The following is an 18,315-nucleotide window of genomic DNA, read 5'->3' as shown; positions in this document are numbered from 1 at the left end:
AATATGAATTGTTTTACGAACAGTTTGGGCACGGTACTGTTTGCGGGTCATTTGCACGTAAACAATAACACGGTTTGGGGTGCAAAGGGTTGAAGGAAGGGGGCATGAGGCTTTGGTGGCAACCAAGACGGGGCGTTATGTTGAAAGGTTTGGGAACTACTGGACTAGAGGTAAAGCTCTAGATTATTCGGAGGTACTGGGCTCGAATATCGGACGAGACACCGGTTATCGTGACTGAGGTTTTACGTGGTTTCCCTTAGGCCCTCTAGGCAAATGGCATAGTGCCTATTCCATTCTCTCTACTACCGGACGGTGTAGAGTCTACAGTGAGACAATGCAACTCCATACAGATATAAATAAGCTAGCGCAGATCGCAACTGCTGCGCCTGGCGCCTGAGAGGAGTGACGCACTGGGCTTACAGCAGAGCGCCATATAAATGCCCCACCTTACGGCTGGACTGGCAGTGCGGCTTGCGGAGAGCAGCGGGAGGTTGGTGGAGGTTAAGTGAGAGCGTGCTAATACTGTACGTTTCCGAAACTTCTCGAAGGCGAGCTTACCGAAGTGTATCAGTGAACACAGCGCTATGGTTCGGCCACAGGTTGAGCTTTCCCAGCAGGAGATGGAGACGCCACCCGCCTTGCAGCGGCTCTGGTCGCGACGGATGACAATCACGGCGCCTCTACCGGAGGAACCCGACCTTGGAATGCTTGAAGACCTCTTCCCTTCGGCACAGGTAGGAACTTCGTAGCGTTCCGTGTTACTGTGCTTGAGCACCATTCCATGAAGACGTATGGAGGAGTGGAGGCACACCTCCGCACTAGGTGGAGGTGAGTGGTCAGCTTCGCCCTCGGACCACTTTACGTCAGAAAAGAGCCCCCAGGGCTGGTCTTGATGCGGTGGGAAAGAGATCGATCCTGCTCTTGCCGGGGATCGACCCTGTCCAGCCTGTCCGTGGTCACTATACTGACTCAACTGTCCCAGCCTCGGGGAGGAAGGGTGTGGGGTGGATATCAGATTCCCATAGAAGTTTCACTACACGGCGTACCATCCCTTCGATTTAGTGGTTTTCACAATTACTTTGTTCCGTAATTGGGCTCGACTCCAGGTTTTATTTTTAAGTCCGCTACATCTGAGTTCCAAAGCACAGAAAAATGTCCGTTAGCAGCTTGCAATGCATTTTAAGTAAACAGTTGTAGAATGAGGAATAATTCACATAATTCCTGTGACCAGTCACAGCGTCAGCACGAACATTAAACAAATTGGAGGGAGAATAAAGTAAATAAGGACAACCTGAGTCAGTTAAGGTTATTTAAACTGAAACACAAGCTTCTGGAAACCACAGTAGAACGGCGACTGTCCCAATTAATTGTGGACGTGTGGTTCGGATAATCCAAAATTCAGATAATTGGATTCCATTCTGAACCCTAAAGACACACTAGTACAAGTCCCTCTTGAGTAGTCGACAATTCTGCAGCTACTCAAGAACGTCCCAGCATTTTATGGAGCCCGAAGGTTCACCCTGTTCACAAGAGCCCTCCACTGGTCCCTATCCTGAGTCCATACCAACGCATTCTATCTCTCTCCCTAAGGTCCATTTTAACAGCATCCATCGACGTTTGTCTTGTTCTACCCAGTGGTCTCTTTCCTTCTCGGCTTTCCTACCAATATCCTATATGCATACCTTTTCTCCCCCATTCGTGTTACATGCCCCGCCCATCTTATCCAACACTATCATAACACTATGCACTGTACTAGTAGTATTATAATAATACAAAATAAAAAGATTTAAAAACAGGTGAAACATGAAAAGTTAATAAATATAATTATAAATTAACATTTTATTTGAAAAATTCCAACAGTGTTTAGCCGACGGGGCTCGTTTGTCACACCACATGACTTGCCAGCGTTTCACTGCCAGAACTCCGGTTGATAGTCGTGTTTCGGATAATGGCGCGCTGCTGTCATGCTAAGCAGCAGGAGCCGCTGTATGTTCGGGCAGGAGCACGGGTCCGTGGGGCGACAATGAGCGCCATTAGAAGCGTTCGCTAAAAACAAAGGAGCAGAGCGGCGCGCCTGGCATGCAGGTAGTGATACCGTAGGTAGACGGTAAAGCTGTCCCTGTACTTAACTGATTAAGCACTAGGCTATGAAGGTGTATGAGGGAGTGGATGTATAGATCCACGTGTTCTTGACCTCGGCACTGGCTGGAGGTGAGTGGTCAGATTCACGCCCCGGCCGCGTTACTCCCGGGTACCCATTGGATAGGTTGGGTGGGCCCCAGAGCCGGTTCGGACGACGTGGAGAAGAGAATTCTGACCCTACCGGGACTCGAACTCCGACCCCTCGCTCATCCAGCCTGTAGCCAGTCGCTATACCGACTGCGCCATCCCGGCTCCCTTAATGATACTGAATAATTTGAAAAATCTATTGTGGCAAGGGCTGCAAACTTGCCGTGTACCCGTATGTGCCCAAGTTGTCCGCGCTCGGTACTCATAACCAAGTTCCGTGCAGCAGAGGCGTACTCAATCTCCGACCCATCATACGCAAAATACAGGAAAGTTGGGACCAAAAATCACATGTTGCGTTTGGTTTGGAGGCAGAACTGAGTTTATTGAAAAATGCACCCCCTCCCCCGAATCCATACTTGGGGGTGCTAGTTACAAATATGGTTGTACATACTTCCCGCATATAAGTGGCGGCAGAGATATCATCCCCCTATTATGCGTTCATTTTTTACATTTATTTCGCATAGCGAATATAAGTGGGCACCATTTAATATCAACCGCCTACGTGCTGAAGCACAACGCCTTGGCGGCGCGGAGATAGAACTCCACCCTCTCTTATCTGGGCCAGTAGACGGTCAGCTTCACGCCAATGCGCGCTATATAGAAGGCTGTTGGGTCTCGAGGGCCGATTTTGACGCGATGGTAAAGAGAAAGTGTTCCATTTCTGTGCCAGGAAACGAACACCGGTCCTCCAGCCAGTTACGAGTTACTATACTGAGCTATCCCTGCTCCAGATTTCAGCGCCTTACTTTTTGGGGCGGCTGAAATCATTTCATTGTGAACAGGGTGTTGTGTCTGGCCCTGCAGAACCGAGCTCCGCACACGTGTACTGCTATACTGGCTGGCGCCTTCCTGTCGGAATCATTTGCTTCAAAGTCTAGTTCGTCACTGAAATTTTAAGTAGAAAATACTGCCCCAGACTGTCGGATGTAAGGCGCATGAAACAAGTGATCGGTATCGTACGGAATGAAAGTAGAAGCTCCGAGACAGCAGAACATACGAGTAGAGCTTCTGGAATATTCCACTGGTCTTCGTACGCGCACTCCAAGCGCAGTCCACCGGTCACGTGGTAGGAGTCTCTGAACCCTAGGGCGGTAGAAAAGGCAAAGTTGTCCCTCTGCGTATCTACTTAAGCACTACTACATGAAGGCGTATGGGGAGTGGATGTACAGATCCACTTTTTTTGACCTCGGCACTGGCTGGAAGTGAGTGGTCAGCTCCACGCCCCGGCTGCTTTGTCCACCTGGGAAAGGGCCTCCGGTACCCATTGGAGAGGAGGTTTAGTGGACACCAGAGCCAGTCTGGACGACGTGGAGAAAATTCTTTACTCTACCGGGACTCGAATTCCGATCCCTCGCTCGTCCAGCCGGTAGCCAATCGCTGTACCGACCACAAGATTTATATTCCGTTTAACCCACTAGCTTCATTGTAACACAAACACAGAGATCGTGCCTCGAGCGGTCTTCGAACCCACACACTCACAGCAACGTGAATACACAAGCATATATGCAGAACCACGACGGTTAATACGCCCTCCGGGATTTTAAACAGTCCTGACATCTGTAGCCGATTTAACGTTGTTAAATAACCAAGAAATGGTGCCCGAGTATGAATTTCGTAACAGAAAAGTGAGGAGTCCTACAGACGTCAGCGCTTCAAACCGATCGCGCTGAATGGCAGTGCTGAGGTGATAACACACAGTCCTGGGACATGACCAAATGCACAGACACACACATGGGCTGTTTGCGGAGTAAGGAGAAGCAGTGGCCGTGTTTTTAATTGTGAAGTTCTGCGAGAAAGACAGCGCGATACAAACAGAACGATATCACCAAAGGATTAACAATGTTTATCAGAGGAACTAAGTTCGTTCATTCATTCGTTAGGTCACATTCTCCTCTGCGGTCTCTGTCAACATTGCGCAGAAAGCGGGCTGTCGTAGCGGGAGGTCCTCGGTTCGAATATCGATCAGGACATCAGCTATCCTCAGTTCCTTCAGGCAGAGGCCGCGGCCTTCCAGATCCTTTCCAATTCATCATTCGGCTACCCTACCATTCTTCGCTACGGACTGTTAGCTACTGACAGCGTCGTAAAAGAACCCACAAAAAATTGTGACGGAGGTAAAACCTCGATAATCCGGTTACAGTTACTCCGGATCGAAATATGAACAGTCAGTACGGCAGTTCACAGCTCCGGGAGTATTTATGAACGCATAAGAATTGTGAGGGAGATGGGCACAGTAGTAGAGGTCTCTTCAAACCTGCATTATTGCGTTCAAAAACAAGTACAGCTTCTGAGTCTTCTATCAATTAATAAATGTATAATTTCTAGTTTTTAAATTATGGCTGTAGAGTGATATTTTATTTTCATCGGCACTACTTACGCCATATATATAATTAAATTTTCCATTTATTCGTGTTCTTAAGTTCTTTTTTGGGGGGGGGGGCTACCTTTTGCTTCACTGATCGGCATTATCACCTAGCCCGAATGACCTCTCCCTACCAATAACCAGGATTAGCGACGTTTACTTTACTGTATCAGGGGAGAAGGAAGGCAGGGTCTGGCAGGTCCGCCCGGTAAAAGTTATGTAGTACCGTGTTCGGCACATACCACGGTGCGTTAACTATTATTCGTAATACTTTGCTTTGAAATCGTTGGAGAATTTTGTTTGAGTTATTGGCTGATCCCCACAATGTTATCCCGTACGTCCATATCCCGGTAAAAGTGGCACGCGTAAAGATTAGCGAAGAAACTTCTGACAATGAAACAGTCACAGTCGACAGAAAGGAAGGTTCCCTGTTCGAATACCTGCTGGGGACCGTTTCAAACATCCGCGGTGTTCCCCAGCCCTTGCAACCAATACTGATGCACCGTACGCAATATTAACATATCCCAGTCTACACCAAAGAATTACAAACTTCCATGAGGCGCCCCTCGTTGACCATGTGTGATCCTCCAGGTGCGCGTCGTCGGCCGTCGTACCGTCACCACTTTGCGACGTCCGTCGGTCATACAAAAATAAATTGTACAATGGCGCGCAATGCAGACCAACAGACCAATATTACGTTTCAAAGTCCGAAAATAAGTTACTTCAGTGTTACGTAGAAATGGGCCAAACGTCAAAGGTTGTTTGTAAGCATCAGGTATTCGCGTCTGCCTGCTCGTTTGTCACCTATCTGCGAGAGGACATGGAGGTGAGGAGCGCTTTTACAGGGCCCCTGCTCAACATGAGGTAACATATCACGCACCCCGTATTGGGGCCCATTTACTGCAGATTCCTTCTTGGTTATTGTTCATCGTTTAAAATACGACAAAAAGGAAAAAACGTGAAGACTACACACACAGAGACAGACATTGTCATTTGGATAATTTGACGAGATCCGAATTACGTTTTATCAAGTGGCCATCAAATTCAGTATTTCTCTCTAGTATTACAGCAATAAGAAATATTACCGTATTTACGCATGTATAGGCCGCCTGCGTATATAGGCCGCAGCACAATTTTCAGACAGAAATTGTAGAAAAAATAATTTTCTTGGAATATTATTTCAGGAGTATTACACCCTCTATTACTAATTATGAATATAATTTTTTTTAAATGAAGTGTGATTTCGAATATTTCGAATATAAGCCGCACCCCAGTTTTCCTCTTGAATTTTTGGCAACAAATGTGCGGCCTGTACATGCGTAAATACGGTAATTTGAAACCTGAACTTCAGGAACTAATATTTAAAAATACAGCCTCTACCTCAGAGAGAACACAGTGTCTTGAGTATAAAGACCAACCAGTTAGTGCTGTTTAGGGAAATTATCGTTGTTTACTGTGAGAATCATATAAAACGTGTAAAATACACCGTGTGACCGAGTGGAGTGTTTTTGAACAACTAAGCAGGCAGTACATGTAGCTACCACTGCATTTTGAAGCGTTAGTTTGTAAGTGAAGTATTACTGAATTCTCTGGGCTGACATTGAACCATGTTGTTTGCTTGTTGCAGAATGATGATGAGGGCCCAGCCAAGGGGGCCCAGTGCCCCTTGTCCACCTTGCACGTACAGCCTGATTTGTGTGACAGTGAACTCAGTGACTGCGAGAGTTACGTAAGTTCCTGTTCGTGGCTGATCATTTATTTTGACATTTTCTCCAATTGCTTGTATAACACACAGTAATTTAACTGACAGTACATGTCTTTCCTAGCACAAAAGTGTAATTTGTGTTCTTCATCTAATGTTATTTGGGCAATGAAATCAAGGATGGTGAGGTGGGTGTTAATGTAGCATGCATGGGGGAGATGAGAATGCATATAAATTTTAATCAAAGAACATGAAGGGGAAGGTCATTTGGGACACCTACCCATATATAGAATAATATTAAAATCAGTGTTAAAGAAATAGTACTTGAAAGGGTGCATGTGGCTGGGGAAAAGGTTCATGGGTAGCCTTTGTGTTCCGTTAAAGGCGACTGTCAGCTTCTCAAGAAGTGTTCCATGGCTTTGATTATTACTTAAAGGTATATTTTAATTACTACATGTCTTAAAACTAGGATTATTTGAAACAATTTTTTTACACACGCGGTTTTAACATAATTCTGTGTGTATGAGTAAGAATATTTTTTATGCCTTAAGAAAGAATGTGCCCCAAATACTGTTTCAATATGTAACATAATTTTCGTGATAAATGCAAACAAGTTCCATGTGTCTGTGCTTCAAACTGTGAACTTTAAATAGGTTAGAGAGGTCACTCACAGAGATTCTGACTTTGGCAATTTACCAGTAGTATTTGCAGCAAGCACTGGCAACAGTGATCCCAGAGTTCAATATATGAGCATTTGTCACATTGTGCAGACCAATTTTTAGCAAATACCAAATTGTAATGTCAAACTTATAACCCCACAGACAGGTTTTCTGTAGGAACAGAGGCATGTACTGGTTCTGCACTCTCTTAGTCTTTATATCTTAAAATGGCTCATAAAACGCTCTGAGTTCCTCTGCTGGCTACAGTGTACAGTTCAAATGTGCTGTCATGTACATCTCAGCAGATTGGTTGCCAAGTGCTCTTGGATTCAGTAAGGAAAAAATGACCTATCTAATTATGTAAGAGCTTTTGGCAGAATCACAACAATCTTCTTTCAAGATTTATATTTGTTACAATGTTACAAATATTACAAACCCATCTTCCTCTGTTTTTCGGGTCTTCATGTGGTTAGACATTTCATAAAATTGTTTTCGTGGGATCAATCCTATCATACCTGTATCTCAGAGCATGCACTTTCCTGTAAAATCTATTAATTCTATATTATTTTATGGTAAGGGGGGGGTCTGTCTTAGGGAAGTGCATTTCAGTTTATACGCATGTCTTTCTTACTGGGAAGACCTTACACAGAGAACATCGCTACCCCCCCAAGTTAAACGTGCTTTGTGGCATGCAAGTTCTCTTCATTGATTGGATAAAGAACACAGGAAATTAAAGAAACCCCACCGAATGTAAAATGTTGCAACAGATAATTGAAGCAATGACCCCCAATAGACAAGGGCTGCAGGCAATCAGGGTAATTCCTAGCAGAGCAGGGCTTCCTGTGTTGTTCTTACAAATGGGTGCAGCGAACAGAGACGACAGGGCAGGCCATTCAGATAAGCAAGTGACATAAATGTACACATGACAGAACGCTGGGGCGTACCAAGATCTTGATTCAGTGAAGACGACAGTAACCATTCTTGTTGATTATTTACTTCAGTTCTGAAAATGCAAAATATTAAACCCATTAGGGCTTATAGATATTAATAAAGAGTTTCTTTTTTTCACTGTGTACTAAAGGAATATTTTGGTGATTAATCAGTAAACAGAGCTCTCTGGTTAAACAGGATAACTAACATAGTACTGGGACATCATCCTGGGCCAGCTGAATCCATATATGATCATGGAAGCTTCTTTCCTTAGGATGGAATTTAATATTATCTTTCCATTTCATTTTCAGTCTTCCAGAATGTTTTCACACATACATTACATGTATCTTGTGCCTCCCCATGTTAGCCACACAACCAGATGATTGCAACCACCCTAATAGTAACATTAATTACAAAATCCTTTCTTATTTAATATGGTCTTAACCGTTCATGCTGCACCCCTCTTTAGCTCCATTTAGTCAGAAAACCTCAAGGGAAGAGACCACTAGTGAGACCTAAGCATACATGGAAAGATAATACTAAACTGGATCTCAGAAAAATAAGTTGAGAAAGATTGATTAGATTAATCTGGCCCAAGGTAAGGACCAGTGGTGGGCTCTTGTATGCATGATAATGAATCTTTGGGTATCACAAAAGATGGGGAATTTTCTGACCAGTTGAGCATCCAATACTAGGACTGCATATAGGATTTTGGTTGGAAAGCCAGAATGAAAGAGACCACTAGGAAGACCAAGGCTTAGGTGGGTGGATAATATTAAAACGGATCTTAGATAGGATGGGGGTGGTATGGAGTGGATCTCCCTGACTGAGGGCAGGGACCAGTGGAGGGCTCTTGTGAGCATGGTAATGATTCTTCGGGTTCCATAAAATGTTGGGAAACTCTTGAGAAGGTCTCAGCTTCATGGATTGAGTGAGTGAGCAAGTTAGTTAGTTAGTTGGGTGACCAATAACCTCTACTCCGTTACATTACTGTGACATTATACAGTATATAGAACTGCAGACAAACACTCAGGCCTCTGCAGTACAGCTGTAGTCACAGTTTGACAGAGAATATGTAAACAATCCCCACTACAGTGTAACTGGAATAGTAATGACAATGAAAGCTTCCTGGCACCACATGACCGGCTATTCTTTCACTTACTCTGTGTAAATAGTTGTAATGATTCTGTTTGTCACACACAGATATCCCCACAAATATAAATGAGTGAATTAATGTTGAAATACCCGTTATAAAAGCAAGGTTTACTTATATTAATTTCCAGGAAGAAGAACACCAGAAGACCAAACTCCCAGTTCACCTTGATGCAGCAAATCTGGGAGACATCCCTGCTCGCTACGTGATACCGGCTCTCAAACCACATGAGTTTCCAGCCGTAGGAGTGTATGTGGACCCAAGAATTGTACCAGGGTTTCGGTACAGAGTTAGACCCATTCACGATCAGGTAAGTTGGCCAAATGACCAGGATTGGTGAATATAATGAAGTGTTTAATCCTTTCACTGCCTTCTTTTGCAAGCATGAATAAAGCACCCAGCTCCCGCTTTCATTATGATGCAGATAACAGCTGGGAGCGACTTGACTGTAGCAGGAAATGTTTAGTGTCTTTTCAATTTACTTTTATTTAACCTGCCACTACAATTCAGATATTCTCAACATTCTCAAACCGATTAATGTGAGTGCCATTCGCTTTATTGTGTAGATGTGGCAAAGGGTGTTCAGAGCATGAAGGAAAAAGCTAATGAACAGTGTGTCAGTGTATTCAGGCTGACACAGTAGTAATGAACTGCACATAATTAGTGTTTGGAGCATTAGCTCTTCAAACTTAATGGCTACTATGTGTATTACCTACAAAACCTGCAGTTTGTTCACAGAGAATCGTAACTGTAATTTTTATTATTGTTATATGAACTTCAGGTTTCAGAAGTTTATTACGTGAAAATCCTATAAAGATTTGCTCATTGTAGAAACAGCGAATATCAGCTTCTACTGAAAAAGCATTCTTCAATTCGATGTTTCAGAACATTTTCCAAGCAACACCAGAGCATGTGTTTAATGGCCGTGCTGTCCACCTGCTGAGTATAGGACGAGGGTATTCAAGAAGACTCACTTTCGAAGCCGACACCAATACACTTAACAACAATAGCAATTACTTCTGGTCAGACTCGAGCCCTGATGGTTTTGCATTTGAATTGGAGGTGGTGTCACCTGGTGACAAATTTACGTTGCATGATGCCAATCATGTTGCCACGGGCACACTGGAAATCCTACACAACAGTGTAAGTCGTTCTGTCCATTTCATTATTCTGCACTGAGCATGAAATAGTACTGGAAGGTGAAGGGAAGGGTTCTGGGACCAGAAGAACCTTGTGTCAGCAGAATATTTTTGTTCATAGTAACTTTCTGGCTCAAACAGAACTCACAAACCCTATCAGAAGGGCTTAGAAGGACCAGATTTTTATACAAATACAAAATGTAATTTTTCCATCCCTTTCCTGCCTCTTACCAGCTCTTACAGAACACCCATAAATAATGTGACTTGTATTCTTCACTCTTGCCAGTATGTACAGTAACCATGGCTGCTAAAAAGTATGCAGGCAATGCCATAAAGAATTTGGACACAATTCAAACCTTTATTCCAAATTTTTTTCTTACTTATGTAAGCAAACTTTTAGTTTCTTAATTTGAATGTATTCCTTCTCCAAAGTTTTAGTGACTGACTGTTGTGATATTGACAAGGAAACCAACCCATATCCCAGGTGAAGAACAAACAATTCTGCTTTCTGTTACATAAAGAAAAAAGCAAAGGAGACTGACACTGGGAGATCACAGGGACCATGCACTTAGCTTTGTTATCAAATGTTCTCTGGACCCTCATTGATAGGCCAAATTTCTCCTGTTTTGTTTTTGTGAAACTGCGATTACATACAAGCAAACTGGAGAATGTGTTCAGCTTGAACAATGCACCATGTGATTCTCAGAACACTTGAATCAAATTTCTCTTGTACTGAATGAAGGAAAAAGTTCACTGAATTATTGGTTCCCTGAAGAAATACTGGAGATGTCTACTGAACGTGAATATTTTCTTGGCTTTTTCTACTGCATGGCTTTCATTAAAGTATCCCACACAGAAATAGTGAGATTGTTATTTGAAAGGATGTGACATCTTTCTGAATTCTGTATGATGTTGTGGTGCTTGATGGTGGTCAGACTCATAAACATACGTTCCCTTATTCATTACATACTCTCTGGGCTCAGAATACAATGCATAATTGCAATCAGATCATCTAAATAATGTTCAGAAGTTCACTCATTTCCTGTGTCCATTCCAAAGCCCTGTCAGTTAATGCTGTTTAAGGAAATTATCACTGTGTGCAGTGGGAATCATACAAAACACACGTATACACTGTGTGGAAAATATGGGGCTTTTTAATGCTCAAGTAGGTGGTGCATAAAGGAGAGGAGAATAGGTAGAAGGCTGGATTTGTGCCACAGCTGGTACTGACCATGTGGAGAAGAGAAAAATGTCTTGCCATTTTCGGGAATCAAATCCCAGCCATCCAGCCTGCAGCCTGTTGCTGTATTGGCAGAGCTATCCTGATGTGATCTCCTAGCAACAAGACCACCGAGACAGAAAAAAGTAAAGGTATCCCTGTAACAGGCCGTGGAGGCCCATAGGATTGTGAGATGTTGAGGCTCCCACATTTTCTCTAGATAATTGGATCACAGATGGCAGTAAGGTTGTCATCCTTAAGCGCCAGCTGCTCTTTACCTCCAGGAAGATTTCTGGTACTCATTTCTGTTAGAGGCTGAGTCGACCCCAGGGCCATAGAATGGCTGGAAGGATTAGGTCAATTGAAAAAAATATCCTGTGATCTCATCGGGATTTCAGTCCGCGACCTTCCAGCTTGTAGCATAGTGCCTCAACCAACTACACTACCGCGTGCCTCCCCAGGAAGGCAGGAACAGAAGGAAATGGGAGTGGTGAATGATTTCATTTTACTGATAATAGTTTCTGAATCTAATGCAGTCTGTTTTGTCCCACAGGCTCCTCAGGAGGAAATAAGCCAAGTGGTGCTCAGTGATGGCTCAGTCGAGAAGACAGTACGACTTCGTGCACTGTGCAAAGTTGAGTGGTTTGAAAATGGACAGTCTGCCGTCGTGATGCCAGTAAGTAACGCTCTCTCTACTATAAGCAAAATGTGCATATCCATACACATAAGCCTGGCCCCAGCCTGTTGTTATATAGTATGACCACCAGGTGGCAGTGGGAGGTACCTGCACTTCAGTTGATGCTGCAGTCTCAAACTGGCCAAAAGCAAATCTCCAAAGTTTGTAATGTGCACACTCAGTCTGCATAAGGGTGGATGACTAGAGGGGTTACATGGGGAAATTGCACCTAGAGATGTGAATTACCTTCCCCCTAGTTCTTGTATTTGAGATAATTCAGAGCAGTTACTGGCTGCATATTAACACAATGAAGATTACAAAATGTACATGGGAAAGGATGGAATTTTTGGTGGTAATGTTGAAATGTCTGTCAGTGTTTATTGTGTATCACTGAGCAGTCTGACTGAAGCAGTAATGCTTCTGGGTTGTATCCGGGAGACCGAGGTTTTCTTAGTTTTCCTCAGTCCCTCCAGGTGAATTGTGGATAGAACGTTAAATTAGAAACAACAGCTTCTTTCCATATCCCTTCAAATTTATTTCGCATTCTGCCATTTTACACTCTATAGTATGAGTTGCCGACAGTGTCACTAAATGGAGCACAAACAAAATAAGCAAATATTCTGAGTAGGGCCCAATGACCCAGCTACTAGCTGTTTTAATTAAGATAACTTGTGAATGAAGGACACGTTTCTCTGTTCTTTAGCAGGGAATTTAATGTTGTCCTCTGTTACCATTTCAAGAAAGAGAGGGGTTATGTATTTTTGCAAAGTTTGTTGTTAAGACTTTCCATTGAAATTTCAATAGACTTATGCTATTTGCGTTTACATACTGCTGTAACATTATTGCAGATCCGTGGTCTGGCTGTGGCAGTCAAACCCAGAAACGGACGGCAGAATGCCAGCGTGACACGTGTAATGAATGTCACAGTTGGTAGCCACCAGAGGAGAGGTTTTACACTCAGTCCAGGGATTAATGACAAGTGGCGCCACACTACTGTGCTGGGAGAATCTATTGGAGATGTACCAACACGTTACACTATTACTGGGCTAGAAGCCCATGAACTGCCAGTTATTGGTGAGTGGGTAAACACACAGAGAACACTACCTCCATAATACAGATCATGAGAGCCTTTGTATTGCAGCCTAAAGGTTCTTCACTTCATTCAAAAAAACTTTTGCACCGGTCCTGTCTTACAGCAGTTCAATTCACATTTCCATAATCTCAAATATCTATTTTAGTATTATCAGTGCATTTATGCTTTTATGTGAGCTATTCCCGAGGTTTTTCCAATCAATATTTTGCATGCATTTGTTATGTCCGTGTCTGCTACATGTCCCTGGTCATATCTTGTTTTTATAATCCTAACAATATTGAGTGAAGATTGAAAACCTATGTAACTTTGCCTAGAAACTGGTTGATTTCATCGTTAATATCAGAATATCGTGGAATCTCCCTTCGATGTTCCCCAGTTCGGTGTCTTCTCTCATCAGTTGCTATGATCCCAAGACAATTTTAGTATTAAATTACCTCAATTTATGATTTTGCCTTGTTTAGTGTTCAAATCCAAAAAACCTTAAATAACGGTTTCATTGTACACAGTATATACAAGTATAAGCCATGAGCAGCACTCAGATTAAGAAATTCAAGTCTTCTCATATAATTAAAAAAGAAAAAATTGGGAACGAAGATTCAAAACACAACCAAGAACCCTACCGTAATACTTGCACATTGCTTTAATAGCCATGGCTGTGGTGCATATTGGCAAGAATGGAGTGAGTTTCGTAATATTACATCATAACCGAATCTTGAACTTCGTAAAATTGTTCTTGCCTCAAGTTTACAGCAAGTTCAAAATCATGAACTCTCTTCTTACTGCCCTGTCTCCATGGCCTTCCATGTCGGCTGCCTTATGTTCAGTTGCTTGCTGAATTAAAGGAAGTGCATAAATGCAGCATAACTTCGAACAAAAATAATGTTTTGATAAGGTAAACAGAAAAGATATACCATCCTGAATGGTACAGATTGTATGAAGTAAAGTTGTGCCTGTGCTTATCTAATTAAACACTACACTGTGAAGACGTATTGGGGGAGTGAATATATATAGATCCACATCTTCTTGACTTCGGCACTAGCTGGAGGTGAATGGTCAGCTTCACGCCCTGGCCGCTTTACCCCAGGGGAAAGGGTCCCTGTCCAATGGATCGGAGGCTGGGTGGCCCCAGAGCTGGCCTGGACAATGTGGGGAAGAGAAAATTCTTGACCCTACCAGGACTTGAATTCCGACCTTGTTCGCCCAGCCTGTAGCCAGTCATTATACCGACTGAGTGTATTTACTTGAGACATTATGCTACAAGCTGGAAGGTCGTGAGTTCAATTCCCAATGAAGTCACTGGATTTTTCAATTGATATAATCCTGCCAGCCACACTATGGGCCTGGGGTTGACTCAGCCTCTGACAGAAATGAGTACCAGGAATCTTCCTGGTGGCTAAAGAGCAGCCGAAGTCTAAGACTGACAACCTAACCGCCATCTATGAACCGACTGTATAGAAAAAATGTGGGATTCTCGACATCTCACAATTCTGTGGGCCTCCATGGCCTCTTACAGGGATAGCTTTACCTTACATAAAGCATAACTTTATTTAATTCTAAAATTTTCCTGAAAGTTAGGAGAAATACAGTCATTACATTTTGGTGGAGGTGGTAATGGGGGGGAGATAGGTTTACCACTCCATTTTAACTGTTTGTATAGTTACCAGGCAAACTTCCACCTCTTACAGGACTATTTAAATCACCATGAATGTAACTAATGTTTCAGGAACATATGTTGATGCTCGCATCATGCCTGGCTTCCTCTACAGGGTGCGACCGGCTGGCAGCAAACGGCTGCTGTTCGATGGCCGGTCACTGCGGATCATTAGCATAGGACCAGGTTATGGGAAAAGGATCACCTTTGCACCAGATGAGAAAAGTCTCAATGCATCTAATAATTTCTTGTGGAGTGATTCTCATCCAGATGGACTTGGGTTCGAACCGAGAGCAGTGCATGCAGGGATGAAGTTTGCGGTAACTGCAGGGGGACAGAGGTTAGGAGAAGGATCTGTGTTCAGGGCAGATGCAGTTCAGCAGGAGGAGAAACAAGAACTGGTATGTCAGTTTGTTACTGTTTTCCTACAAAAAGAAAATGTGTACTCTGTCTTGATGTTTTCCAGCCAAAATATAGTAATAATTTCCTATTCTGTTCATACTAGTCCTCCTTATCTGATGGCTATGTGTTGTAATGATAACAGCAGAAAATTTTGAAGTTCCTCATTAGCACTTTTGTTTCTTTGGCTTTTGGCAGGTAAGAGATTCACAAGGTACCACAGTCATCAAGTACATCCATATTGATGTGACATGCCACATTACAATGGACACCACAAATGAGATGAGGAAGCCTGAGCCGCAGGTGTTGCGAGTGTCGGGGACAGCTGTAGTGTCTCGAAGGCAAGCACAAGCAGCAGCACAGTTAGTCAGAATAGAGAACATTGGTCTTTCTTCACAACTTAACCTGCTCTTTGTGACACAACAAGCAAAATTAGTTTTCCATCCACTGTGAAAGGTAGTTTTATGATAAATCCTGTACACAGATTGATTAATATTGGCTGCAGGAAAAATGTAAGTACAGGGGTTTTAAGTTTTCTTGACATCTGTTTCATCTCACACTCTCATGCAAAGTGTGTTTCGTACTACATAACTAAGTCTATGTCATAGAAAATACAGTATCTCTTGATATTCCTGAACACTGATGTGTCTATGTTAGACGGCTGAAGACATTGGGCACCACAAAACAACTTATTGACTGTATCCTGATCAGAAGATGAGCTGGATGGCTTTCAGAGAGTCCAGGGGCCGCGCCATAGCTCAAGCGGTTAGTCACTGGCTTTCCACCGCGACGGCCCAGGTTCGATCCCGGGTATGGTCAAGTGGGATTCATGGTTGACAAAGTGGCACTGGGGCAGGTTTTCTCCAAGTACTTCGGTTTCCCATGCCAGTCTTCATTCCACCAAAGTTCTCCATCATAATCACCCTGGGCAGGCTACAATAGGCCAATCAGTGGCCGCCATGCCGAGTGGACCCAGTTGGACTCCACCCCCCACTAAGCTAAATTCCAGAGAGTCCAATGGACATAAATCCTGGGGTCAAAACAAGTCATATTTTGGCTTAGCTTCATTTCCGGAAGAAGTTCCACAGTTCCAAGAGTTTTCACAGTAGACAATATTAATGTAAAGGGAAATGATACGTTAGGTATGTTCTGGTCTTTTATATGACCCACTAAGACTGCTGCTTGGTGAACACATGAAGAGAGGGCAAAATAGATCACTTCTAAGTGTGTACCTTTCCTTGAAGTTACGTAGGTGAGATCATGTAGAGGAAAAATAAGACACCTATAAATCTCATTCTTGAGTACAATTAAAATGATATTGTGATGATGTTTAATTGCTTAGAGTGTGTTATTTATGATAGTCATTTATGTCTACATCCCCAAGTTTTGTGCACAAATATGTACAGTAGAGAGCCTATTGCTTCATGCAGAAAATAAAGACATTAGACATGATATAAAATCAGTTCTTTCATATTTGCATAAATTTAACCACGTCGTCCTCAATATACCTTCCTTCACTTCCAGTTCTCTGTCTGCTATATTGTAGCAGTTGGTAAAAGTTACTGTCTGTTCACTGCAAAGCCTGAACATGATTAAATGAGAAGATACCCAAGGAGTGCTTCAGCTGAGATGTGCAAATTTGGAATCTCAAGTGAGGCAATTTGGTGTTCGTTCTGTTTCAGAAAAACAAAAGAAGAAACATTGTAATATCAAGTGTCATATGAGAAATTAAGTGCGAAGCTTCAGAACATGTTAAATAGTATATCTCAGAATTTGATTTGTTTCATTCTGGTCCGTCACACTAATAATATCACGAGAAGTTATAACAGTTCTGTCTAGTGTGAGTAGTCACACTAGATGGAACTGTTTAACTTTTCGTGATAGTATATCTCAGACCTGTGTTTTTTGCTAACCCCACTTTCTCACAAGCAAGAAACCCAACCTTCTGAACTCCATGTTCAATCAACACTGTTGCCACCTGATTCTGGGGCAAACTGGTCAGCCTCTTTCTTAAACATTATTTTCACTTCTGTACTGATCCCGCAAATGAGCATTTATTTAGTGTGAAATTCCCCATACAAAATTTGTCAGCTTTTTTTTTTTGTTTCCATAATTATGGAAACAAAAAAAAAACTGATAAATTAACTGATAAAATTGATAAATTATGAAGGTAACAATTATAATTGTTACCTTCATAATTTATCAATTTTTATGAGTTGTTGTTATCAGGTTGCATTTGCCATGTGTTGCATTGTTCAGGTGTGCTGATCCCCAAACCCCAAGTTAAAATCTAGCTGCTAACCCCGTAGTTCACAGGATTGAAAATCCACTATTCCCAGATAATAAACGTTAATATCATCAACATAAGGGTTAGAGTTTGCCTTGGTATAGCATTATAATTATTATTATTATTTATTAATATGCTTATGACTGCTTCTAATGTAACTCTGTTATGTTACCAGTACATACTCCTATAAAGGAATGGAAAACAATATGGGAATTATGTTTTTACTGATTCTGAACACAAAATGTAATTGCAGTAAGCAATTTATTTATACCATTTTACAGCTTGTTTCTACAATATTATGGCCCTTATGTAGAATGCTACAATGATGGGTGAATAGACTGAAAATGTTTTCGTGATCAGCATCAGCACAGCAGGTAATGGCAAGGACTGTTTCATATTCCGAGTATCCTGGGTTCAATCAGACCACAGATTGACTGTCCTGACAGAAGCGTTTTGTGATATTCCTGAACCCTTCACATGGACTCACATCTGGCTCAGTGGGAACCAGATGCTAAATCATCAGCTTTTCACTGAAGTGAGATATTGAGATCATGTCAGATTACTGAGTCCTTTACTTATCACAGAACTATAGCTAACAGCATTACTCACAGTATTATAGGAATTTGAATTAAGGAAAACAGGCAAGTTGCTGTGATTTCTGCAGGTATTACAATGCAGAAAATTCCTCAGTTTTAATACTTTCACTTTCCTCTTCCAAAATCCACAAGATTTTTTGTAACTTTATCTTTGTCACTT

At 42.4% G+C, this 18,315-nt stretch overlaps 1 protein-coding gene across 1 annotated transcript; it reads left to right on the top strand.

Annotated features, from left to right (window-relative positions):
* Window positions 1-448: 448 nt before the first annotated feature.
* On the top strand, window positions 449-16,089 carry LOC111862133. The gene is made up of 8 exons (XM_023847294.2): window positions 449-734; window positions 6,279-6,380; window positions 9,226-9,405; window positions 9,981-10,238; window positions 12,007-12,129; window positions 12,978-13,203; window positions 14,946-15,274; window positions 15,471-16,089. The coding sequence occupies exons 1-8, from the start codon at window positions 585-587 to the stop codon at window positions 15,723-15,725; spliced, it is 1,623 nt and encodes a 540-aa protein (XP_023703062.1). The 5' UTR covers window positions 449-584; the 3' UTR covers window positions 15,726-16,089.
* The last annotated feature ends 2,226 nt before the right edge of the window (window positions 16,090-18,315 follow it).

This window comes from Cryptotermes secundus, unplaced genomic scaffold (genome assembly GCF_002891405.2).
Source record: "Cryptotermes secundus unplaced genomic scaffold, Csec_1.0 scaffold770, whole genome shotgun sequence".
NCBI lineage: Eukaryota > Metazoa > Arthropoda > Insecta > Blattodea > Kalotermitidae > Cryptotermes > Cryptotermes secundus.
Note: the sequence above shows the minus strand (reverse complement) of the source record. Positions and strands in the feature narration are given on the sequence as shown.

Bases quoted from the DNA above. Each gene is read 5' to 3' on its own strand.
- LOC111862133 (XM_023847294.2), top strand. From the start codon at position 585: ATGGTTCGGCCACAGGTTGAGCTTTCCCAGCAGGAGATGGAGACGCCA. The intron at 735-6,278 runs GTAGGAACTTCG...TGCTTGTTGCAG, and splicing joins ACCTCTTCCCTTCGGCACAG to AATGATGATGAGGGCCCAGC. The intron at 13,204-14,945 runs GTGAGTGGGTAA...CTAATGTTTCAG, and splicing joins CCATGAACTGCCAGTTATTG to GAACATATGTTGATGCTCGC.